This window comes from Tachypleus tridentatus, chromosome 10, assembly GCF_004210375.1.
Source record: "Tachypleus tridentatus isolate NWPU-2018 chromosome 10, ASM421037v1, whole genome shotgun sequence".
Lineage (NCBI taxonomy): Eukaryota > Metazoa > Arthropoda > Merostomata > Xiphosura > Limulidae > Tachypleus > Tachypleus tridentatus.
In genome coordinates this window covers 79,456,865-79,482,612 of record NC_134834.1, presented here as the reverse complement: position 1 = coordinate 79,482,612, position 25,748 = coordinate 79,456,865, and the positions used below count along the sequence as shown (strand labels likewise).

At 34.5% G+C, this 25,748-nt stretch overlaps 1 protein-coding gene across 12 annotated transcripts in view; it reads right to left on the bottom strand.

Moving 5' to 3' along the window:
- LOC143229669 (metabotropic glutamate receptor 3-like) overlaps positions 1 to 25,748 on the bottom strand; it is a 62,975-nt gene that overhangs the window by 8,506 nt on the left and 28,721 nt on the right. For 8 of the 12 annotated variants that reach the window (XM_076462314.1, XM_076462317.1, XM_076462319.1 and 5 more), the window contains 7 exons: positions 17,943 to 18,150; positions 17,163 to 17,489; positions 15,925 to 16,037; positions 12,690 to 12,886; positions 11,416 to 11,952; positions 7,553 to 7,672; positions 3,676 to 4,854 (listed from right to left, as the gene is read on the bottom strand). In XM_076462314.1, the coding sequence (XP_076318429.1) occupies positions 3,676 to 4,854; positions 7,553 to 7,672; positions 11,416 to 11,952; positions 12,690 to 12,886; positions 15,925 to 16,037; positions 17,163 to 17,489; positions 17,943 to 18,125 (2,656 nt within the window). In that variant the 5' untranslated portion in view covers positions 18,126 to 18,150. The remainder of the gene's footprint in view (positions 1 to 3,675; positions 4,855 to 7,552; positions 7,673 to 11,415; positions 11,953 to 12,689; positions 12,887 to 15,924; positions 16,038 to 17,162; positions 17,490 to 17,942; positions 18,151 to 25,748) is intronic. The other 4 variants (XM_076462321.1, XM_076462320.1, XM_076462324.1 and 1 more) reach the window with 2 other exon arrangements.

The following is a 25,748-nucleotide window of genomic DNA, read 5'->3' as shown; positions in this document are numbered from 1 at the left end:
GTCTGTTATTTAATGAAGAAGCTGTAGCTGTCTGTTATTTAATGAGAAGTTGTTAGCTGTCTGTTATTTAATAAGAAGAAGTTGTTAGCTGTCTGTTATTTAATGAGAAGAAGTTGCAGCTGTCTGTTATTTAATAATAATAAGTTGTTAGCTGTCTGTTATTTAATGAGAAGAAGTTGCAGCTGTCTGTTATTTAATAATAATAAGTTGTTAGCTGTCTGTTATTTAATAATAATAAGTTGTTAGCTGTCTGTTATTTAATGAGAAGAAGTTGCAGCTGTCTGTTATTTAATAATAATAAGTTGTTAGCTGTCTGTTATTTAATAATAATAAGTTGTTAGCTGTCTGTTATTTAATAATAATAAGTTGTTAGCTGTCTGTTATTTAATGAGAAGAAGTTGCAGCTGTCTGTTATTTAATAATAATAAGTTGTTAGCTGTCTGTTATTTAATAATAATAAGTTGTTAGCTGTCTGTTATTTAATGAGAAGAAGTTGCAGCTGTCTGTTATTTAATAATAATAAGTTGTTAGCTGTCTGTTATTTAATAATAATAAGTTGTTAGCTGTCTGTTATTTAATGAGAAGAAGTTGCAGCTGTCTGTTATTTAATAATAATAAGTTGTTAGCTGTCTGTTATTTAATAATAATAAGTTGTTAGCTGTCTGTTATTTAATAATAATAAGTTGTTAGCTGTCTGTTATTTAATGAGAAGAAGTTGCAGCTGTCTGTTATTTAATAATAATAAGTTGTTAGCTGTCTGTTATTTAATAATAATAAGTTGTTATCTGTCTGTTATTTAATAATAATAAGTTGTTAGCCGTCTGTTATTGAATGAGAAGAAGTTGTTAGCTGTCTATTATTCAATGAGAAGAAGTTGTTAGCTGTCTATTATTCAATGAGAAGAAGTTGTTAGCTGTCTCTTATTTAATGAGAAGAAGTTGTTAGCTGTCTATTATTCAATGAGAAGCTGCTAGTCGTTTGTTATACTATTAAAAGCTACTAGTCGTCTGTTATTGTATGAGACGCTGCTATCTGTTTGTTACTTAATGAGACACTGCTGCTAACTGTCGTTCCCCGCAGGTACAGCGGTGTGTCTACGGACTTACAATGCCAAAATCAGGGTTTCGGCTCCCCTCGGTGGACTTAGCAGATAACCCGATGCTATAAGAAAAGCTTACACTCAAACATACATGTTATTTACTCGTTATTCAGCTAGAAGAAGCTGCTATTTGACAGGACGTATTTGTTAGCTGTCATAGGAGTAAAAAGTAAGAGACAGTTTGATGAAACAAGGTCAAACTGTAATATTTTATTAGCTTCCTCTTAACGCATGTCGAAGTAGAAGAATATTAAATAAATAAAGTATTATTCATAATTCCAGACGAAAGGGGTTTGGTATATTATATATACACTACTAAAAACAATCAAATGGGAAATATTGTATCGATAAACATTCTTCTACATGCGAGCAGCTGAGTAGAAATTGAAGTTTATTTTAAGAGCACAAATTTTTAATGATAAAAAAGTGTGAATCTCTTAATGAACCTGTATAATAATGAACCTGTATAAAATCACTTTTCAGCTTGCCCCCCTCCTCCCGAGAGTTGATTATGTCTTAGCATTTGTAGGATATATTTCTGATCAATCTATTAACAACCTGACGCAAAAACAAAATTGTTGACATCAGTTAGGGCTGGACATTAATCTGATGTGTACATCATGACTTGTGTATACACTAGTATTCAGGTTATATGACACAGAACGTGATCCTACACCAGGACCTGACTACACTCGTAGAGGTCATATATGTGGTTCTAATACAATATTAGTATTTGATTCAACATCAGACTCGTCGCATGGAAACTCCAAAGCATCTGTTAGTCTGTTCATTGTCATGCATCTTTACATCTTAACTGAACAATCATGGAAAACAGTGCTACCAGTAATAAGGCTCAACATATCTTAAGCACAGAGTTATGCAATGGGTTATCTGTTCTATGTCCAATACCGGTATCAAAACTCAGTTTTTATCGTTACAAGCCCCCAGACGTTTGGCTGAACCACTGGGTTACCAAATTTCACCAGTAAGATCATTGATTTCTGGTTCTACAGACCCATAGGTAAAGACATGAGATTTTGGCTCCTCTTTGGAGAAACAGAAAAATCTAGTTGGCCTCAACTGACGTCCAAATGAGCTGTGTTATAATTGCAGGTTGTTTCGAACAATGATTAAAAATTGTGTCTTAACACTTGATCACTTTTAATCACTTCATAGTCTGCCCTGAAGTCACATGTTGAGTCCCTAAGCTGTGAATTGGAAATGCTTAAAACTATGGTCACGTTGTGGTAATTATAAGTGGTATAAGGTTGGAATATATACACTAGAAACAAAATGTCTGATTCACAGATTTGCCAACATGAATTCAATGAATGCATACATAGAAAATCTGCCTCTTTTTGCTCATCTTCTATGAATTCAACATCATTCATAGTGTGTTATTCTGCACGCTAGTTAATAGAGGTATGACCCAAATTGATGCGATTACCAAAATAGCAAATCATGTTCATTGAATGCGAAATCTTTCAGAACCGGTAGTTGCAAATTGCGCCAAAATGAAAGTGCATTTTTTTCACAGAGCACGTGAAACTTACATGTATTTAAGCATATCCCGATTATTACAACTGTATTCTGTTTTGATTTTACTAGTCATGTGAAATATTTATCATTGTAATTTTGATAAAATGGTTAAAAATACAAAATAAATACTAAAATATATATACTTTTTTAAATATATAAATATCTGTTTGGATAGGTATAATTCAATAAAAAGGAGTAAAACTTGTCAGTAAAGATATATGAGAAACAACAACAAACATAACTAAGATCTAATGAAGTTTTAAACTTTCAAAAATAAATCTACAAAAGAAAAATAATTTAACCACAGAAACGATAAACTTTAAAAATAAATTACAATATCTCATTAACTCAACACAAAAGTGTCTTTAGAATTGGATATTACGGTAAAAAGTCTGGTCTTGTGTCTTATGGTTGGGGCCTGGCATGGCCTAGCGCGTTAAGGCGTGCGCTTCGTAATCTGAGGGTCGCGGGTTCGCGCCCGAGTCGCGCCAAACATGCTCGCCCTCTCAGCCGTGGGGGCGTTATAATGTGACGGTCAATCCCACTATTCGTTGGTAAAAGAGTAGCCCAAGAGTTGGCGGTGGGTGGTGATGACTAGCTGCCTTCCCTCTAGTCTTACACTGCTAAATTAGGGACGGCTAGCTACCCTTGGGAACTCTAGCGGAATAGTAGGATTTGACTGCCACTCATTTAACGAACTCATGACTCCTCATTGCAAAGCGTAGTATATTTTAAGCAATGGGACGTAATCTGTCTACTCAAGAATAATTCGACCGGTGCGCTAGTATATGTCCGACGATGGAAAATTAAATGAAACAAATTTAATTTAAATATATACTTCATAACTAGTATACATGAAATGTAAATGGTGTCATAGATAAAGTGAGCTGAAGTTTATAAGAATAAATGTATTAAAACATATTAAAATAAATATCATTTTTTACAATAGAAATAAGAGGTACAACACAGCAAAGAAAACCATAAAATTATTAAATTTCATATTACACTATGAACATCTAAAGAATACGAAGGTTTACCTCCATTTATAAGAAGTGTTGGTGCCAGCTGTCCACATGATGAACTTTGTCCATGACTAGCGCTCTTATTATGGGGAGACATGACGTTTTCTTTGGTGTTCTTTTCTGGTCTCAGCAAAGCAATGTAAACCTTGGGTGCAAAGAGACAAGCTAACTGAACACTTCCGCTTAAACTGAACAAGAAGCTCAGGGTGACTGCTCTAATGGTGGTACTGGTGCTGAGAACGAACAAAGGAAGGAACGCCAGCCAAATAACGCAAGTCGTGTAGTTTGTAAAGGTCAAGTAGCGGGCTTCATTGAACCCATCTGGGCACTTTCTTGTTTTGAAGGCGTAGATTGTACAGAAACCAATCAGTATAAATGGATAAATAAGGCCAACTAGGTAAGAGACCTTATCAGAACCATTGCAGATTAAAATGTTTTCCCGTCGAGTTGGATAAATGTAACTAACTGTTGGCTGGTCGTACAACAACCAGATAATAGTAATAACGACTTCTACTGAGACCAAGATAGCTGTGATAACTAGCTGAGAACGTGGACTGGTATAACGAGGTTTTTGGCATGGTCTATGGCTACGTTGATTAAATATTCTTGCAATCCGATTGGTTTTAGTGACAATAGAAGCATAACACAGTGTATAGCAGAAACCCAAGAAGAAACGTGTCAGACCACAGGACAAGGGTGTCGGTTTAGTCACAATGACAAAAGTCATACAATAAGAAAGAAAGATACCAAACAGCAAAAGGTAACTGAGCTCCCTACCAGCAGCTTTGATAATTGGTGTGTCTCCATTTGCCCAAAACACCAAAGACGTGAAGATGGTCGCCAGAATGCCAAGTCCAGCAAATCCCATTGTTCCAATCGCCCAGGGATTGGTGAAGTTCAAGAACTCTTCGGGAATCGGCAAACAATAAGCTTTCGAAGCACTTGGTAAAGTGCCCCAAGGACAGTCTATACAGATGTATTCATTCTTGAGGTATTGGTACTCTCCACAATCTGTGCACAGCCAGCAACATGTGTCACCTTCTCCCTGTAGTTTTCTCTGTCCTGGACGACATGGTTCACTGCAGAAAGATCGTGGAAACTCTGGTTCTCCTTGTTTAAATCTCAGTTCATTCTCGCGTAACTCGAGGCTCACTTCCCCTTTTTCTCCTACTTCAGGACGCAAAAACGTTAATGCTTTATTAAAAAGGCATTCATGAGTTAGTATGCAGTTAGCAAAGCTAGTATAGAAAAGGAAGAACAGGAAACATAATAACATAAGCTATTTACAGATACAGTTTAAAGTTAAAATATTTTTAACATTACCTTCTCGAGGAATCTGTATAGCTTTTGTCTAAAAGTCGAATGTAAAAACTTGAATAATATATTTTGGTGCATTTTGATATTTGAATCGTATCTTTACGCACGTGTATCTTTGTGTTTTCTTATGTCAAAGCCACATCGGGCTATTTGCTGAGTCCACTGAGGGGATCCGATTTCAGCGTTGTAACTCCATAAACTGTACCAGCGGGGTCTTTTACACACGTGTTGGCATTCATACAATTGTTAATCATTTATGCTGAAGTTAAAATACGCTAGGCTTCACGTGTTTTTTTCTTATGTTTGAAAATAAATTACTTAGATAATGTTTATATAATTAATTCTCAAAAGACAAGTCGAATCCTTTTAGAAGGACGCGTGTGTTTTAACTTTTTTATACATCTTACTGGAAATACATTTAAAGAAAATTAATTACTTAATACTATAAACTTCATGGTAGATGCATGTATAAAAAAATTGAACTAAATTACTTCCAAAATAAATGTAATTCAGTAAATAACACACATATCTAGGACTTAACAAGGGATTTAAAACACGAAACTCGTAATACACTGCTGGCTAAAATCTTAAGGCCAATGAACATAAAGAAAACATATGCACTTTGCGTTGTTAGACTCAACCACTTATTTGAGTAGAGCTTCGAAAGATGAAAATAAGAAAAGGGAAAATAAAAATAAACTTTTAAGCATTTAATAGGGAAAATGTGAACACTATAAAGTTAGCCTAAATACCAGCTGGTCAAAAGTTTAAGACCATACCAAAAAGAAGTCATAAACAGGAAAGGAAATGCCCAACAAGAGATCTCAGTAGTAAGTTTCACAGCCGTCATTGCGAATAACTTCAAACATTCGCTTTGGCATGGTCGATATAAGCGTTTGCAGAAGGCTGGCTGGAATGTTATTCCAAGTGGTAAAGATGACTTCACGAAGATCATGCACTGTGTGGAACTGACGTCCATTTCTATAGCCTTCCTTTGCCATCCACCCCCAAACATTTACAATGGGGTTACGTTCGGGCGAACACGCTGCATGATCCAAAAGAATCACGTTATTCGCCATAAAAAAAGTTCTTTGTCCTGCGGGCATTGTGGATTGCAGCATTGTCTTGCTGAAAAATCCAGTCATTTCCACACAAGCGAGGGCCTTCAGTCAATAAGGATGCTCTCTCCAACATGCCAATGTAGCCAGCTGCTGTTTGACGCCCCTGTATAACCTGAAGTTCCACTGTTCCATGAAAGGCGAAAACATCCCAGATCATGATGGAACCTCCTCTACTGTGTCGTGTAGAAAATGTCTCCGGTGGGATATCCTTATCGTGCCAGTAACGTTGGAAACCATCTGGACCATCCATGTTAATTTTTTTCTCATCAGAGAACAAAACCTCCGTCCACTTTTCTACGTCCCATGTTTGGTGCTACTCAGCAAAGTTTAACCAAAATGTTTCGTGGAGTGGAAGGAGGCGTGGCCTTTGAAGATGTTTACGGTTTTTAAAGCCTTTCTCTCGTAGATGCCGTCTTATTGTTCTTGAGCTGCATTCTGCGTCTGTAAGGGCCTTAATCTGGTTCGACGATCGGCTGTTTTCTTGCCGAACAATCCGTCGAATATTCCTGCTCAACGCCGGCGAAATTTTCTTGGGTTGACCACATGAAATTCTCCTTCCGTATCACTCAGGGTCTTTTAAGAAATTTGCAACAGCAGTTTTACTACGCATAATCTCACCAGCGATGGACGTTGAGAGAGGACTTGCTTTTACAACTCGACATTTCTGCCATATTTTTACCCAATGTAACACAAGAGGTGTCAGTGGGAAAGATTGACAACGCTAATGCTTGAACACAAATAACTAAATTTCTTTACGTGTTTACCGATTAACGCTTCGTTTCAGTGTGGTCTTAAACTTTTGACCAGCCAGTATTTAGGCTAATTTCATAGTGTTCACATTTTTTCTATTAAATGTTAAAAAAGTTTTTTATTTTATTTTCCCTTTTCTTATTTTCATCTTTCGAAGCCCTACTCAAGTGGTTGAGCCTAACAACGCAAAATGTATATTTTTTCTTTATGTTCATTGAGCTTAAGATTTAGAAGTATATTCATTAACCCTTGGTAATATTCTTTATGTAGTGTATTCATTTGTGTTATTTACAACATCTTGTAACATTCACATTTCAAATTATTACACGTACATGAGCTTTTAAGGTACATTTTCAATACTTTTTTGTTTAGGATTTTCTAAACTAACTATATCCCAATTATATGCATATAGAATTAGATTTGTATAACATTACATTGAGTACGCTTATTAAAACACATAACATAATAGCAGAGAACAGGTATATGCCATATATAAACCTATTCAGGGGCGGAACGAACTTCGAATAAATGTCATAGTGTTTATGGGGACTGTTTCTTGGATATCTCAGGGAAGAACTGCGGTTCATGTATTTTATCAATAACTATTAAGCATACATCTAAATAACAGAACAACATTTTCTAGTGTTTGTGTAACTAAACCAAATGTTTACTCACATACGAAGCTTATTTTAGCCAACACTTACGAATATAATGGCCGACATTAGTCCACTTGTAACCGTCTGACCTGTTGTGGAAGTTGATAACACTATATCTAGGGGGAGCATCGCCACTTGGGAGAAAACTGAATGTTTTCCCATTTTCATCTAAATATTTGAAAGATAAACATTAAAAACAAACAGACAACAATAATAACGCAACAGAACTCCAGTAACTGTAAATAGTAATGTTAGAAGTTAACATGACACTGCATATCACACAGAAAGAAGCCCACATTTTAAAACACTGACTTGTATTATAATTTCGCCAATGATATATTCCAGTGGCTGTACTATACTTTTAAATTTTATTCGGATAAATTAGAGAGAAATATATTCTTTCACAACGTTCATTATCATATAATTAATTTTTCTCTAAGGTGGGATAAACACATGATAAGCAACATATCTTAACATTAATAACCCACTGTACTTAGATAATATTCGTGTAATTAATTTAACCTTTTTTCCTTAAGATCTTGCAAAGTTATGTGATTTTTTAAAAAATGTATAGTTAAATCTTTGTCCCTTATATTGTAAGTGTAAATATATGTTTAGAAAGGTTTAAGGTTTATGTATCATAACGTAATTCAACTGGAAACTTTTAAGAAACTCGCTATTTGTTTAACATGTTTGAAGACAAATCGAACGTTCGCCTCTAAGCTAGTGGTTAACGTTTGATGACAAGTAATGGATGAAAATAAATCCAGGCTATAATAGTTATGTGTATTTTATCAAATTAATCCAGGCTATAATAGTTATGTGTATTTTATCAAATTAATCCAGGCTATAATAGTTATGTGTATTTTATCAAATTAATCCAGGCTATAATAGTTATGTGTATTTTATCAAATTAATCCAGGCTATAATAGTTATGTGTATTTTATCAAATTAATCCAGGCTATAATAGTTATGTGTATTTTATCAAATAAATCCAGGTTATAATAGTTATGTGTATTTTATCAAATAAATCCAGGCTATAATAGTTATCTGTATTTTATCAAATAAATCCAGGTTATAATAGTTATGTGTATTTTATCAAATTAATCCAGGCTATAATAGTTATGTGTATTTTATCAAATTAAAATGCCTTTCAGCGTTAAAAATGTTAAACTGCTGTGCAAAAAAGGCATTATAACTTTTTCTTTAACCATTCAAAAGCCTTCACTTCTTTCAAACAAATATATATATATAAACACATAACACCAAATATAATATACAGTAGAATCTAATCCTAAAGCAAAACTAGCAATAAGCGATATCCATACATTCTGTATGATTCTAAAAATATAAATACGCCCCGTTAAAAGTGAAAATTGCTGTAGCTGTAGCTGGGTGCTCATAACTGTGACACATAAACTTTAGTTTCGTGAAGAGAAGATTTTTAAAATATACCCCTCAGTACATACGTTTATTAAACGCAGGATTCAAGGAGTGTGGAAACAGATGTAAGTGAAGGTGCTACTACTAAGAAGTCAGTACGTAATATGGGGGGGGACTATCATATGTTTCTCATGCCATTGTTAAAAAAAGTTCTGCACTTTGGGATTGCGTATGTGCTATAAAAGTGAAAGTCGAATCAATCCCACAAGAGAAGTCCAGAAGTTAGCGGTAGGTATTGTTGATTACTTGCGTTTAATCTACTTAGTAAGTTTAAAACTAGGGACAGATAGCGCATATAACACTTAAGTAACATGAAAAGAAATTATATAACAGCAATAACTTATACAAAGTCTATCAGAAATTACTGATTATATCTTGGATTTGTATTTATTTATGCATTTTATATCCACTGTAACGAGCAAGTAACAACTTTATTTTAGCTTTCACGGCCACTTAGACATTCAATAAACAATTTAAGTAAAACACAGGTAAAATAACAAATCAAACGAACAAAGAAAACTGAATAACTGAGAAAGTGTATCCATACGGAGATGGAGTGGACCTTAAACAGCTGTTCACCTAAACATTATAAATAATACATTTTTTTTAGAAAATATTTTTTGGCCGACGTCTATGTATTTACCATTTTTAACGATACATTCAATTGAAGAAACATGTTTGAATGACAAGTAAAAGAGCAAACATTTTCCTGGGCATTATCGAAAGCAAACTTTACATTTTAACTGTAAATTCCAGTATTTAACGAATATGAATTGATTATGATATGAAATAAACTCACAAACTAACCTTTCAAAATATAATTTTTAAAGAAAAATACATCCTTAATGTTATGATAATACGGTTATCGTCAAGGTGCCATAGACTCTGATTTTAAATTTAGCTGCAAAATAAGTGAACTGAAGTTTTAATCAAAGCATGATACACATAAAATAAATCATATCCTAAACAATGAATTGTGGAGACATATATAGCAAATACATTCCATTGTTTGTTTGTTTTCTGATATTATTCTCAAAACTGCACTGTCTGAACTGATAGACCATTACTTAACAAACTCCGCTGCTAACTGTTATCAAATATTGGAATTAGATCGCCAGTCTTATAATTGCTTCGCAGTCTCAAAGTATAGAGCCCGATTTTATGGGAATACGACTTGAACTAAACTTTCGGATGAACAGTCTGGAACGCAAATTACTGCAGAAAGACAAGCTTTTGAACAATACCTGAAAAATACAAAATCGCACTACAGTATTCTACAGAAACTAAATAACTTGAGGAACATATCTTAATTTTTAGGCTTTATCGGCAGAACTTCATGTTTACGGAAATATAACGCTACAAACTGGGACTCGATTACCTGTGGTGAACAAAGTGTAAAAAAAAAAAACATTGTGTAGCTTTATATAAATGAAACACCAGTAAAAAAAAAGTTCTCCGTGGTTCAGTGGCAAATCTCTGGACTTATGACGTTAAAAAATTGGGTATCAGTGGGCGAAGTCCACTGTGTACTTTTGGACTTAACAACAAACAAAATATTCAACAACTTTACCTGTAGAATATTATACAGGGTGATTACATATTATTGCGTCACCTTCTTAATTTAACTGCACATATATAGGAACCACTCCAGATAAATAATTGTAGGAGACTGATGTTCTAAGCTCCTTCCCACTAGTGTTGTCGACAGTATATGACAGAAACTAGCACGAGCAAAGCAACGCAATTGAAACGATAACTCCGGAGATACTGGCACGTGTGTAGGCGAAGATTGATTATTGTCTGAACATCCTTGGAACAATGAACGTTGCCCATGTTGAGGTCGACTTACGGCGCCGCCATCTAACATAGAGAAACCTGAGGCATTAGCTTCCATTATACTGCAAACATCAATTGTTTATCTTCGTTGTTCCTATATTTTATTTAATTGTCAAAGTGGATGGTTCATCATTCTATAATCTCTAGGTAAATGTCTGGAAGTTAATCTATAAAACGTTAATCGTCACCTTTCCTATTTGAAAATACGTAGCATTGTTTGTTTGTTTTTGAATTTCGCGCAAAGCTACACGAGGGCTATCTGCGCTTGCCATCCCTAATTTAGCAGTGTAAGACTAGAGGGAAGGCATCTAGTCATCACCACCCACGGCTAACTCTTGGGCTACTCTTTTACCAACGAATAGTATGATTTACCTTAACGTTATAACGCCCCCACGGCTGAAAAGGCGAGCACGTTTAATGTGACAGGGATTCGAACCCGCGACCTTCGACGTAGCATTGTATGAACTTCACAGAAATCATATATTTCATAAAAATTTAGTTAAATGTTATGTGAATATTAACTCTAGGATACTACACAAGGTTTCAAAAGTCAAAATCGATTATTCATTGCCCTGTATCTACAAAGCAGTTAAAATACAACGAAAGTTTCAAACCAAACAACAAAAATTTACCTGTAAATCTTACGTATTGAAGATACCTTTTCAGAACTGCACCTTCTATCCGTCGCATAGATTCACAAAGACCTACTTTACCGCCACATTCGTCCTTATGCAGATCGTTCAGCGCATGAGCAAAGGCGTAAACAGCGTCCCGCACGAAATGTAAGGCCGGAGTTTGTGTGTAGCCGTTATCCTGCGAGATCTTCTCGTTACGTGAGCACCAATGATGATACTTGTAACTCCATTTTGTGTCTTGCAAAGCTTGATATTGACATTGAAAGTATTCTTCCCAGAATTCAACAAACCAAGGATTTTCCTTGTTGTTCTCTGGTGTCAGACTGGTAAAATATTGGTCAAACCCACTTAGAGATCGTACCAAAGGAGAAATTGTTATGGCCCCTTCCAAAACTTCCTCGTTGTTTTCGACAACACTGTTTCGCCCACTCCAGCCGTCGCTCCCGATCCACACGAATCGTTTGGTGATCCCTAATCTTGTAGCTGCTGTCATTAAGTTTCTTGTGGTACGTTTATCAGCAAACACCACAACCACTAGAGTTATAAGATGATGTTACTTAGCATTTAGAAGTTACACACTTAGCGAGATTAGGTGAAACACTGTAATAATAGCAGAGATTTTCAATTAATTATTTATTCTTCAGCAAAAGAGGTCTAAAGTCATTCGAGTGTTAGCCTATTAATATATTTACACACACATATCAGTGAGCATAAAAGTGTATTACATTATTTGAAATCACAAAATAAATTACAGACACTGAAAGAAAGCTGTTTATAAATTGTAGTCCATATAACAGCGATACTTTTCGGCGAATGAATATATTTAAATTTTACTTGCTTTAGGGAATTATATACAACTCAAAATAAACATATTTATTTATAGTTAGTGTATTAAGAGATCGTTTTATAATTAACTATGTAAAGCGTCATAGTCTCTAGTTAATAAGTCAAGTGTGATAAACGAGAATCGTTGTAAACTATAAATAAAACCTTTTTACAGAAAAGCATTGCATTAAATTAACACGTGGTAAACAAGTTACAAACAAAAACAACTTATCTGTAATTTATCAAAAAATATTACACTTTTAAATAAGCTGTAATTCGTGCGTGATAAAGTTATTACATGTGGTAATCCTGAATACTGTAAATATACGTACAAGGTATTTTGAAATATAGAAAAACCACGAAAATAAATAGAAAAAAGGATTTGATTTTTTTTATAATTCTTCTTCCGAGTTTTATCAAAATTGTCACTGATGTTTGTGACCTACCTCTAGCGTTCGTTTTCTGTCTGAGATTTCGAATAACTGTGTCGTAATCGTAGTCATTGAAGTGGTCAACATTGATGCTCTGAGGATTGGAAAAACAGATATTGTATGTCGGTGCCAAGTCTTGTAATTTTTCATAGCCTTTGTTACCGTAGTCGGTGTTGGAGTAAACAATGGAGACATAGGTCCACCTATATTTTCTAAAAAAAGAAGATAAATGGGTGTGGTTGCATAGAGAGGAGAATTATACAGTTTTATAATGTTAAGGTGATCCCAGTTTTATAATGTTAAGGTGATCCCAGTTTTATAATGTTAAGGTGTTCCCAGTTTTATAATGTTAAGGTGATCCCAGTTTTATAATGTTAAGGTGATCCCAGTTTTATAATGTTAAGATGATCCCAGTTTTATAATGTTAAGGTGATCCCAGTTTTATAATGTTAAGGTGATCCCAGTTTTATAATGTTAAGATGATCCCAGTTTTATAATGTTAAGGTGACCCCAGTTTTATAATGTTAAGGTGACCCCAGTTTTATAATGTTAAGGTGATCCCAGTTTTATAATGTTAAGGTGACCCCAGTTTTATAATGTTAAGATGATCCATTTCAACTAATAAATAATGATGTAAAAACGTGCATTTTTGCTTTTTTCGTAAATGAATTTCGTTTATTAGAATATAAAATTATAAAAGGTAACTGTATAGAACAAACTCAAAGTTTTAAACCCATTAGAATCAGATATAGAAAACTATATATATATATATATATATATACATTATGATAATGGATATAAATAAGGAAGCACTCAAATGATCCAAATACACGAGACAAAAGTAATGAGAAATGGCATCTAGATAGTGTAGTGAATTTGTTAACAGTACAGGAATTATAATAGAAAATACAAGATGGAGGCGAATAAGTTGTGCAATACGCTTGTATTTCGTGTACGAATATTTTCCTTTAAACAGAGCATTACATTGTTTTCATGCTGTCGCACAGTGTATCAATGTAAGTTTATGCAATATTGATCCAAGTGTATTGTGTTATTCCCCACAATTCAGTCAAACTGAATTAGTCGCCTATTATTCCATACAAGGCTATACAGTTTCAAGAATGTTCATATCGGGGCTATACAGTCGACGTTAAGGCTGTAAGCTTCGTTAATATATTAAGGTATCGCTCACTATATTTTATAACAGCTTGATATCATTGTCTTACTGAAAGGTCAATCCTTATCCGATTAGAAATGTTCCTGAAACTTTAACTCCTACACGTTTCATATAGTAATAAAGCCATGACTGTATTATAAATGTAACACCTTCAGGCTGAATGGATGTAATCAATCTAAAATGAATCAGAATCTGCATATACGTTTCAGCAGTCAGGGTACCATCAATTTTCGATACACTGCAGACATTATTAACTGAGATACAGTCCCAAACTTTCACTGTCCCTTACCGTGTTTCACTGCAGGTATTGTAAATTGACTCCGGTATCATTCTATTCAGATAAAACGAATATTTTCGGATTGAACCACAAAGTGCACACTGTTCGTGGTATAATACCAGTTTTAACCTTAATCGTTTACCTTAATATTCTCGAGATAATATATACACTTCTATACACAGCAAAATAGTGTGAAAGATCTATACCTCACAAGGAATCTACACTGAAATATCTATCATCACTTTCGAGAGTGTTCGATTTTCTACCTCGATAACTTGTATTTTTAATAATGTATTGCCAGTTTCACGTATATTTTTCAAAAACTTGTTTAAAGTTCCTAATGAAATATGGCGTCTTACCGCCATTTTTCGCGTGGAGTATCATGTCATAAGTTTGACTGTACGTGATCGGCCCGGTTTGGCCAAGCGTGTTAAGGCGTGCGACTCGTAATTTGAGGGTCGCGGGTTCGCATCCCCGTCGCGCCAAACATTCTCGCCCTTTCAGCCGTGGGGCGTTATAATGTGACGGTCAATCCACTATTCGTTGGTAAAAGAGTAACCCAAGAGTTGGCGGTGGGTGGTGATGACTAGCTGCCTTCCCTCTAGTCTTACACTGCTAAATTAGGGACGGTTAGCACAGATAGCCCTCGAGTAGCTTTGTGCGACATTCAAAACAAAACAAAAGACTTTACGTGCTTCGTGGATGAATTATAAGAATATCGTTTTCAGGTTGGATGGATGACAATCAATCACATATTGTCACACTGCTGTATTCTGGTGCATTTCTTTTTCACACAAGAAAGGGTGACATTCCTGTAGTAACGTTTTAAGTGTTTTTCCTCGTCCTTTTCATGTTTATTACCAATATTGCATATATTTACATAAATGTACCAATTCAGTACTGATCTGGTTTAAAAGGTTCCCGGAATCTCACTCTATTTAAATAATTCTTATAAGAATTGTAAATGATTTAAACACGTTTAGAAGTTACTTTCTTTGATTTGCTCATTATTAAAATGTAAAATAATAACAAATCTTCGATTTAATAGTAAAGTTTTACTATGTGTCTTACAGCTGTAGAAAGAAAACATGAAGGATATTAGCACTAAATGAACAGTTCTGTTTGTTCGTTTTTGAATTTCGCGCGAAGCTACACGAGGGCTTACAAATGAGCAGTCTTTCGCATTTATTTTTTAGCGATAATAATCGTGGATTATAAATTGCCTAGTATTTACATCGTATAAAGTCAAGAATATTTAATTTTTTGGTTATTTTCTTATATTTCCCTTCAAATTCGAAGAGTCTGTCACATATGGCTTAATGGTTATAGGTTGTTGATAGGAAGATCCAAGGTTCGGACTGTAATATACCACGGAACGTGTTCATTATTTTTTGGTGGGTTATTATTGTGACAATTCTGTTGTTCTGTCAAAAGAAATAACATTATTTCAGTAGTTGTTGCAGACTGTCTGACTGACGTTTATCTGGTCAATAGTTATTAATTAGAGCTAGCTATATCTGAATACTAGCGTGGCCTTTAGACCACGTGTCGCATAAGATGACATTATATTGAAAATGCCATATGCCAAAATACTTTAAAGAGGAAAACCCTTCAGATTCGTGCACCATTGTATAACATAAATGAAATTCTGATATTAAACATACTTTTAGAGTGAAAACAGCTTCGTTGACTCCAATATGCAGACACGTTTGGTTATTTGCCAAACACACTCAAGTATCACTTCGCAGAAAAATATAGCTTTTTCTTTCTGGAAATCGTTAAAATTAAATACTTACTTTAAAAGCTTCAAAATAGCATGAGCTTGATTGACATCAGAGGGCACTGTACGAAAAAAGTAGCTGTACTTTTCTTTGTTGCTTAGCGTTGGGCTTGTTGACTGGTAACTAACCTGTGAAAGTAAAACACATTTTATAAGAAATCTCCAACCATAATTAACGAATCACAGGTGTATGTATGAATGATTTTAACAAGAAACCCATTTCACTACAAAAGCAGAGCTCTAAAACTATATTGTTATTTCACAAGAACATTAATTGTTACAATCAGTTGAAATGTGAAACGTGAAAACAGCAAATAATGCCATATGGAAGTTTTTGTACAAAAACAGTTGTTGAAATTATTCTAAAGTAAGACCACAATCTCAAATTAAACAATAGTAATTTGTACGTGCCTGAACTAAGTGCAATATTACACTTACATTTGACTCTATTTCCACCAGTAATTTAAACAGTAAATTGTACGAGTTTCCAAGTCAACATCGTAAATTGCTCACATCCTAAATATAATGTATTTATGTTATCCACAATCAGCTTAATAAAACCAGAAACTTAATGTCAATTAAACCAATACGACAAGTCATAATATCATAGGTTGCGAAATTAGAGGGGAGACGGGTGCCCCCCAATTTTGAATCTTTAATGAAGTAACTCTTTGAATGTGGATACGGCACCTATAACTACCATGGGAACTTTTTGTTTCAGTTGTGAATTCAATAGCCACTGTTAACATAGTAAATATGGTTCTCCAATCGTCTGTGCTCCCCCCCCCCAACATGTTTTATCGTCCAGGGTTGTGAGCAAGGTCAAAACCATTATTGGTTACAAATATGTTTTAGTGTATAGACAGTGAACAGGTAAATTGTGAGTTCAAGTACCTCCGTGGGCCCCAACCTCTCACTGAATTTATTTTTTTAAGTTTACTGGGTCCTTACATCCGTCTGAGAGATATTCATAAGACAAGTTATTCCTATCGTTTTTGGGTACTGTTATTGCAGTTATGTAACTCAAGGATTATAATTTTGGAAAATTTTCGAGATTTTACAATCCAGATGGTTTTATATTCCTTTCAACATGTTTAATGTATTTATATAATAGTCACTGTTCTTATGGTGTTTTGTGTCCCACTTCCAGTTGGTTTTTCTCGATGTTTTGTACGTACATGTATACGTAATATACATTGCGTACCTGGTTATGTATTACGTAGACTATACAAATCAACCTAAAGAGTCTGATACCTGAGGAACTTTGAAGAGACGAAGAATATTGGCGAGCTGGATGGACACAGAGCTGGACTGTCCACCAATTATTCCGACTACACGATCGAAGCTTCCATCGCCGAACTCGGGCACCGAGCCGTCTTGGCACATAAACTGTTGTTCATGGCTGTTAGTCCTTGCTATAAAACCTTTGATGAAGTCTAAGCTCTGTTCTAGGGCATAAGTGGTACTGTCGCAGCTGTCAAGAGCGACAACGCCCAGCTTAACCCCCGGTAACAACTTTGGATTTTCATTTATTTTCTTGATAGTGAAGAGAAGAGCCTCTAACTGTTGTAACCCTTCTTCCTGTTTATTTATTAATTCACAGAAATTAATACGTTAGAACGTCAGCGAACAATTCAGTAAATTAAAGCTAATAACAATTTAATTGTTTTAAACTTGTTGGTATCCCACATTGGTACAGTAACAGTAACAGCCTATATATCATCTTCCACTACAAAATTAAATCTGACTGTGACACTTGTTTTAACATTTTGTATTTTATGTCCACTACCAGTTACTGTAGCTTAGTTGTAAAACAGAAAAGTGTAATTTAAAAAAAATGAAGAACTGAAAGTTACTTTGGAACATCCGTAGCTTTAACGGCTATTTTACAGTTAAACGAGTACACGAACTTGTGTACTGTTACTATCTCATTGGAGTTTACTGAATAACAGCACGAAAGTTTATGGATCTAAGTGTGATGATAATTGTGTACAACAAAAAGCAACGCAATAAATCACTCTTATAATAAATTACCTGTAATCGACCACATTCGTGGCTGCGGTTGCTTCGCTCGTGAATTGGGAACAAAGCTCCAAGCATAATGTCCCCAGAAATGTTCATGCCTCTGTAGACCGGCCATGTTGTATGAGCAAAGCGACGGGAAGTGTTTAAAAAAACAATGAAGAATAACAGCTTGACATTATCTTCTGACCACATGATTTTATAGTGGAATCTACAAAAACTGAAAGAACATAAATCGTTTGTAATGAACTCAATCAAATATTCATTGCAATAGCGAAGGAAAACATTGATTTAATTTTTGATATAAACATTCTAAGAACTTTTCTTTAGGTGCAATGTTTTACAAACATCCACAGTTGGTACCTCTTACGATTAAAATAAGAAAAACCTTTGGAGTTAAATTTATTCAATGTTGTCGAGATGCAAAATGGTGAGCCTTTTCACTCGTAGGGGTGATGTAATGTGACGTTCACTCCCACTATTCATTGTTAAATGACCAGAAGTGTGTGGCGGATGATGATAAGTAGTTAACTGCCTTCCCTCTACTCTTGACCTGGTGGTTAAGGCACTCGACTCATAATCCGATGGTCGCAGGTTCGAACCCCCGTCACAACAAACATGATCGCCTTCTCAGCCGTGGGGACGTTATAAAGTTACGATAAATTCCACTATCGTTGATAAATGAATAGCTCAAGAGTTGGCAGTGGGTGGTGATGACTAGTTGCCTTCCCTCTAGTCTTAGATTGCTATACTAGGGACGGCTAGCGCATATATTCCTCGAGTAGATTTGTGTGAAATTCAAAACGAACCAGAACTTAAACTGCTGAATTAGGGACAGCTAGCGTAGCTTTGCGCAAAATTCAAAATAAACCAATGTAAAGCATGTTATTAGTTTCACATACATCAGTTTGCTGTTATGCCGACTTTCGGGTTTATGTACATTCATCAGGCCACAAGGATTAAAAAATTATCTTTTTATCACAATATTTTTTCAGTTTTAATTTGCTTAAAAACTATAGAAGATCATAAGCTTGTAGATGAATCAAAATTAACAACCTGGGGTAATGATGCAGTTACAAATTAATTACCAATTAATTCAAAATCTTAAAAACACTGTATTGATTCAGTTAATAATTTTCATACATCTACTAGCATTATTTCTCTATTTAGCAGTTACTGTTCTATGATAATGAAAATATTGCGTCAAGTACCATATACGTTTGAAGTAATAAACTAGCCAATAGATACCCGCAACTCTTAAAATACACTTGTGTAGATGAATAGTAGGAATTGCTCGTACTCTTATAATACTATCACGCACGTTTCTTGAAGCTATGGGACGCGAACTATGAGAATCTTTGAATTTGCAGTCTCGGCATGATAACCACTAGGCCCCACCCATTCTAATTATAGTCCTATCCTGTAGGTTTCGATCATCAAAATTCATTCTGTATGTATCTTTATAGGTATGAAACAGACTTGTGAACCAAGAATAAAAAGGACAGCTTAGAGATCTTTTGTACCATTTTCACGACTTGCAGATCATTTTGCAGTCATGTTATGTGACGTTTTAAGAATGTCAGACATTTACCTGCAAGGTAGAATTATTCTCGTTGGTTATCAGGTCATGTTTTTCAACTTCCAGTGATTAGTGCATCAATGTAAACGTTGCTTAAACTTAAATTGGATATTCTAAGGTCGATTAATATGTGTTCAATGCACAAAGAGGTTCGATAAGTAGCTGAGATTGGGAGATTTTATAAATGTATTCAATGGTCTTAATTTTCTCCAACGTCCTCTTAATATTTAATAAATAAAAACACAAAAATAGACATATAGAAAAGGGGAGTTTGACCTTCATGTAAATAATAGAAAGGTTTAAAGCAACGAATGATTAAATACATAATTCTACTATGGAAAGTATATAACACCACCATATTACTCATATTTAGGTGGGTAAGGAATTGTCTAGTTGCTGTGAGATCCCGGATGTGCTAAACAATGATGGTCTAGTCCAACTATTTGAGCAGATAATAGTAGCCCAGAAGACGGTGGCGGTGCCATTGAATGCCTTTCTTCTCTCTAGTTTACCAGTTTAAAATTAAAGACTACTATATGTATTTAGCCTCGTGTAAAACATTATACGAACATTTTAAAACAAACAAGTTATTATATTTTGTGTTATTAAAAGCATTTCTTTAAGGTCTACTGTATCTGAACATACGAGAGCTGCATTTAAGATATGTCCATACCCACTGGAGAATTAGAGGTAAGATATCATCTTATTCATGTATTAAGCTTTCACAGAGAATTATAACTAGAACGTTAACACGTCACAACAATAGAATTAATTCACATGTTGATCATTTCTAAAGGCTGTAAATGCTTTGCTGTTTTGAATTTATTTTAATATCTGCCTTTGTTTAGATAATGATTCATCTGAAAAAACATTAGGGGAATACTCTAGTGTCTCTACTAGCCAATCAGGTTAGTGATAAAAATAAATCAAAAATCCAGTTAAAACTAAAAGAAAAATCGAGCCTGAGCAAGCACTTATCACAGCAGAAAAAGAGAAAAAACAAGTTTGTATTAAAGCCAAAAAGGAACTTAGGTTGAAATAAATAGTAATTAGACTCAGCTACGATCGAGCAAGACAAAATGACAACTTTGAACTCAAGTTATATATTAAAGTACTACCATTTAATGAAAATAAGGTTAATAAATACTTCCAAAATTTTAATAAAGTTGTCTAAACCATAGAGTGACCCACCGAGAAGTGGTCATCATTATTAAAGAGTCTTTTAACTGGTAAAGCACGAGACGCTTTTGCTGCTTGTTTCTGGACAATTGTATTGATTTGGATACAGTTAAAGCAGCTATTCTCAAAGCATACGAGTCTGTACCAGAAGCTTATCGTCACAGGTTTCGAGGTTATTGCAAACAAATTAATCAAATTTATAAGGAATTCACCCATGAAAAAGAGGGGTTTCTTTTGATCGATGTTGTAATTTTATGTACAGTAACAATAGTTTCGACATGTTAAGACAATTATGTCTAATTGAAGAATTTAAACATTGTACAAATTATGACCTCAAAACTTATTTGGATGAAAAGAAAGTTGAAACACTACAGAAAGCAATTACTTTTTCCAATGATTACACTTTAACACATGAAACCACTTTTCGTTAAAAGAAATTCTAACAATCTCATCAAAAACATGTATCTGTTCAGTCCTCTAAAGTTGAAGATTCTTATAAAACATCCATCTCCTCTAGTTCGAAATCTTCAGACGTTCAGAATAAAGCTTCATCAAAATCACTTTTGTGAAAACCTGGTCATGCTATCTCTGATTGTTAAAGTTTGTAAAATAAAAAATAAAAGGAGGCAATCCCAATGTGTTCGTGTCCACATATGGATGTAATTTTACCGGATCACCAGATGTTATTGATTTGGCCATTGATAAAAAGGCTGAAGTAATTAGGGGGAAATTTAGACCTTCTGTGTCTGTTGGTTTTGTGTCTTTGACAGATGACACTGCTGCTAATTCCATACCCACACGTATTGTACTATTTTACACGATACTGAAGTGACTCAATCATTGTTGTTAGAAAGTGTATTGTCTTTAGATTTGAGTTCTACTACTGGTCAGTCTGTTATTGTTCAGGGTGTTGAGAGTGGCATCGCTAATACTCCTCTTTATGACATTCATCTAACATCAGACCTACTTTAGGGACTAGTTGTGGTTGGAATAAGGCCTACTTTGCCAGTTAAGGGTGTGTCATTATTATTAGGAAATTATTTGGCTGGGGGAAAGGTTGTTGCCGAATCCAAGATGGATGTCGAGCTGTTTACTGTTTCATCTAAGGATGGTATTGAGGTCAAGGAGAATCCAGATGTATTTTTATCTTGCACTGTGACCCGAGCTTGGGCGAAGATACTAAGCCCAAAACAAATGATGGACACTTGTTCAAACGACGATATTATAGATTTCTCTCAGACATTTTTGGACGGAACAGATATCTAACAATTTACTGGTGAGAGACATTGATGAACATGAAGGATCTGGTTCATCTGGTGAAGTTTCGTTTGCTGAAAGTAAATTGACTGCTGAGCGAGAAAAAAATCTGCATATTTTACCACTATTTAAATATGCATTTTAAAAGATGAAAGGGAAAAAGCTCCAAATAATCATTTTTTCAAAAATGATATTCTCACGAGAAAATGGAAACCATCAAATATCCCAGCTTCAGAGAACTGGGCTGTAGTTTGTTTCCAAAGCACATCGTTCTGAAATATTGAAAGTTACCCATGAAGTTCTCATGAAAGGTCATTTTGGTATCAAACAAAACATGTGACAAAATTATGAAACATTTCTTTGGGCCAAAAATTAAGTCAGTTTTGTAAAATTTGTCATACATGTCAATCAATTAGTTGGAAAACCTAAACAGAAAAATTTCCGTTGCTCCTTCGAAACCTATCCCAGCTGTCGAAGACCACATCAGTCATGTGATTATTGATTGTGTTTGGCCAAAAATAGAACATTTGTGTTTAAACACTTTCACGATCATAAGGTATATATGTATTCATTGCGTTATATACTGAAATGATTTTTAAAGTTGTATAATTGTTTGACTATGTATTATATTTAATGTATTGTTCGCAATGTATATATATGCATATAATATTTTTGTTAACATTGTCTATTGCTAATTTTTTATTCACTAAGAAGGGGTATAACAGATTTGCTGTTGTGCACTTATTTTAATATCTGTGTTTGTTTCAATTTGATGTATGTGACGTATATTGTTGAGTGTGTATTATGCAAGTTCCACCTGTTCTCTAAATTTGTAGAAGATTCTCTAGTATAAGAACCATAATATATGTTTTTAAAAAACACTAGCATATCTTCGAATATTGTTGAATATTCGAGAATATTGCCATAAAGTATATAAACCGACGCGGTATGTCTCCGGATTTACAACGCTAAAATCAGGGGTTCGATTCCCCTCGGTGGGCTGAGCAGATAGCCTGATGTGGCTTTGCTATAAGAAAAACACAAACACATGGTCGCTACGATCAATATACTATAAGGCTCAGAAGCTATAATTGTGATAAGCGCTTATTAATCGTAAAAATCACAGATACTTGACCAGGAACGTTTATAGATTTCAAACATTGCAACCTGTTTAACTTCAGTGAATTAACTACGGACATTAGTATTTCTATGAAGATATTAATTATGTATGTTCGTCGGAAAAAGTCAGCTTGTACAGGATGTGAGGCGAGCCAAGAAAAGACAGCTAACTAGCTTAAACAAGGTGTAACAATATCAACTGAAAATTAATTTGCTCATCATGGACCTGGACACCGTTGATACAACATTCAGTTACAGACCAGAAAGAAGACTGATACTGTTTGTAAGTTTAAAAAAAAATTGTATATAAATAATTATTTGTAACACCTCTTAGTAATAACCGTTATTATAAATTTTATTTTTTATACTAAAATACGTTTGTGTTAAGAAAGAAAATTGTGTGTATCAATCTTGTTAATACATAAAACATTTGATAGATATTCAAATTCAATTGACTTCTAAATTAAAGTTTCCGTCTAGCTTAATAGTTATCAATAGATTACATTCTTATTAGAACTAATTCCACAAAGTCATTAGACAGAAAAGTATTTGGTACAGATCACATAACTTGTGTTCCCAGAAATATTACGTTCGTCGGACTTAAGCAATAAGTAAACTAAATCGAGAAATGTAATTTAATAAAATCGGTGTTATTGGTTTCTTTTGAAGCAAGCATGAACGTTACGAACGTTACGGGGATGCAAAAATTGTTCCAAGGGCTTCTTTTCAAGCAAGGAAGAAAAACCTTCGAAAGGCCTCCTTTTCTATAGAAAGGAAAACTATGAAGTGTTTTGTTTCAAAGAATTATATGATTCTCAAGATTTGGAAACTAATTTTTAAGAAATTAAGTCTAAAAAATTATGGTTTTTACACAGGAGATATAAATCTATAAATGTATTATTTTCGACGTTTCCAAAAGTTTGTACAAAGATATGTGATCTATACAGTATATGAAATTGCTATGCTCCGATCTACATAGCTGAACCAAAATATGATGGTAATATACTTATTACTTTTAAATTGACTTTGATAACGTTAACAGGTTTTTTTTTTTTTATAATATCCCCACAGTGGTTCAGCAGAAAGTTCGAGAGAATCACCACTGAAAAGTAGGTTTCGAACGTCGTATTGAACACAACGCAGAAAACCAACTGTGTAGCTTTGTGATTAACAACAAAAAAACCAGATGGTTAAGGTATTCAACACGCAATCTGAGGGTCGTGGGTTTGAATCCCGTCACACAAAACATGTTCACCTTTTCAGTTGTGGGGGCGTTATAATGTCACGGTCAATCCCACTCTTCGTTGGTAAAAGAGTAGCCTAAGAGTTGGCGGTGGGTGGTGATAACTATCTGATTTTCCTCTATTCTTACAATGTTAAATTAGAGACTGCTAGAGCAGATGACCCTCGTGTTGCTTTGAGCGAAATACAAAATAAATAAACCAAAAAAAAGCCTTGATTTTAAAATAATAAAATCTTAATATACATTTTAATTTCTTTTCCATTGCTATAATTAGTTCTTTACAATTAAATCTATAATATATTGTTATTCCAAGATAAAGAAAATATTCTAAATTTTATAGAAGTAAAATTAATATTTTTACCACCTTACATTTACAAATTCTATAATATAGTGGATTATTTTTAACTATTATTTTAATTTTATAACACTGTCTGTACCTGCAAATTAGTTAGTTAGTTAGTTATCACCATTAGATTCCATCAAGAACATAGGGCCGCAATCGCTTGCGGATTCTTCAACAGGTGTTTAAGTGAGTAGGTTGTTAGCCCGCTGCACCGAGCCGTCCCTAATTTAGTAGTGTAAGACTAGAGGGAAAGCTAGTCATCACCACCCACCACCAACTCTTGGGCTACTCTTATACCAACGAATAGTGGGATTGACCGTTACATTATAACGCCCCCACGGCTGGGAGGGCGAGCATGTTCGCGACGCGGGCGCGAACCCGCGACCCTCGGATTTCGAGTCGCACGCCTTAAGTGCTCGGCCATGCCAGGCCTATCTGCAAATTAAGTTGACCCATATTGGCCAGGAAAAAAAATCATTGCGAAAACAGTTTTTTTTTTCTGGTTTCCTTTTTTGAGTATCATCAAACTATTTGACCTATTTTTAGCTACACTGGACCGCTGGCTGCTCCAAATTGATGGACCTAATTTGCTGAAGTGCCTCAAAGGCTTTAAAAACGTACAATTCTATCTCAAAATGGAGTCTTTATCTTACAAATATAAAAGGCTTATATGTTGAAAATACGTATCATGCTCTCATTTTGGTTGGGAGTGTGATGGGTTATAAATTTATGCTAAATTGGGTCAAAGACACGGAGGAAAACAACCAGACACTATTAGCAAGTACTAATAATACAAGAAACGGTAAAAGAACTCTATCATGGCTGAATTACAGTGTGAATGTTGGGATTATCACTGATGAAGTTGTATATGATGAAAATGACAATATGGATGTTATTGAGAATGACAGTTTGACCTTAATTGAAGATAATGTTCATGACAAAGAAAATGAATACATAATAGAGGAATCCAAACATGTACACGACATTACAAATGTTTTTGGAACAAACTATTCTTTGACGAGAAAGTTACCACGTCGAAAATTACGTGATAAAACAAATCGTATAACCACCTTCAGCATTTCAGTATTAAAGCCAATA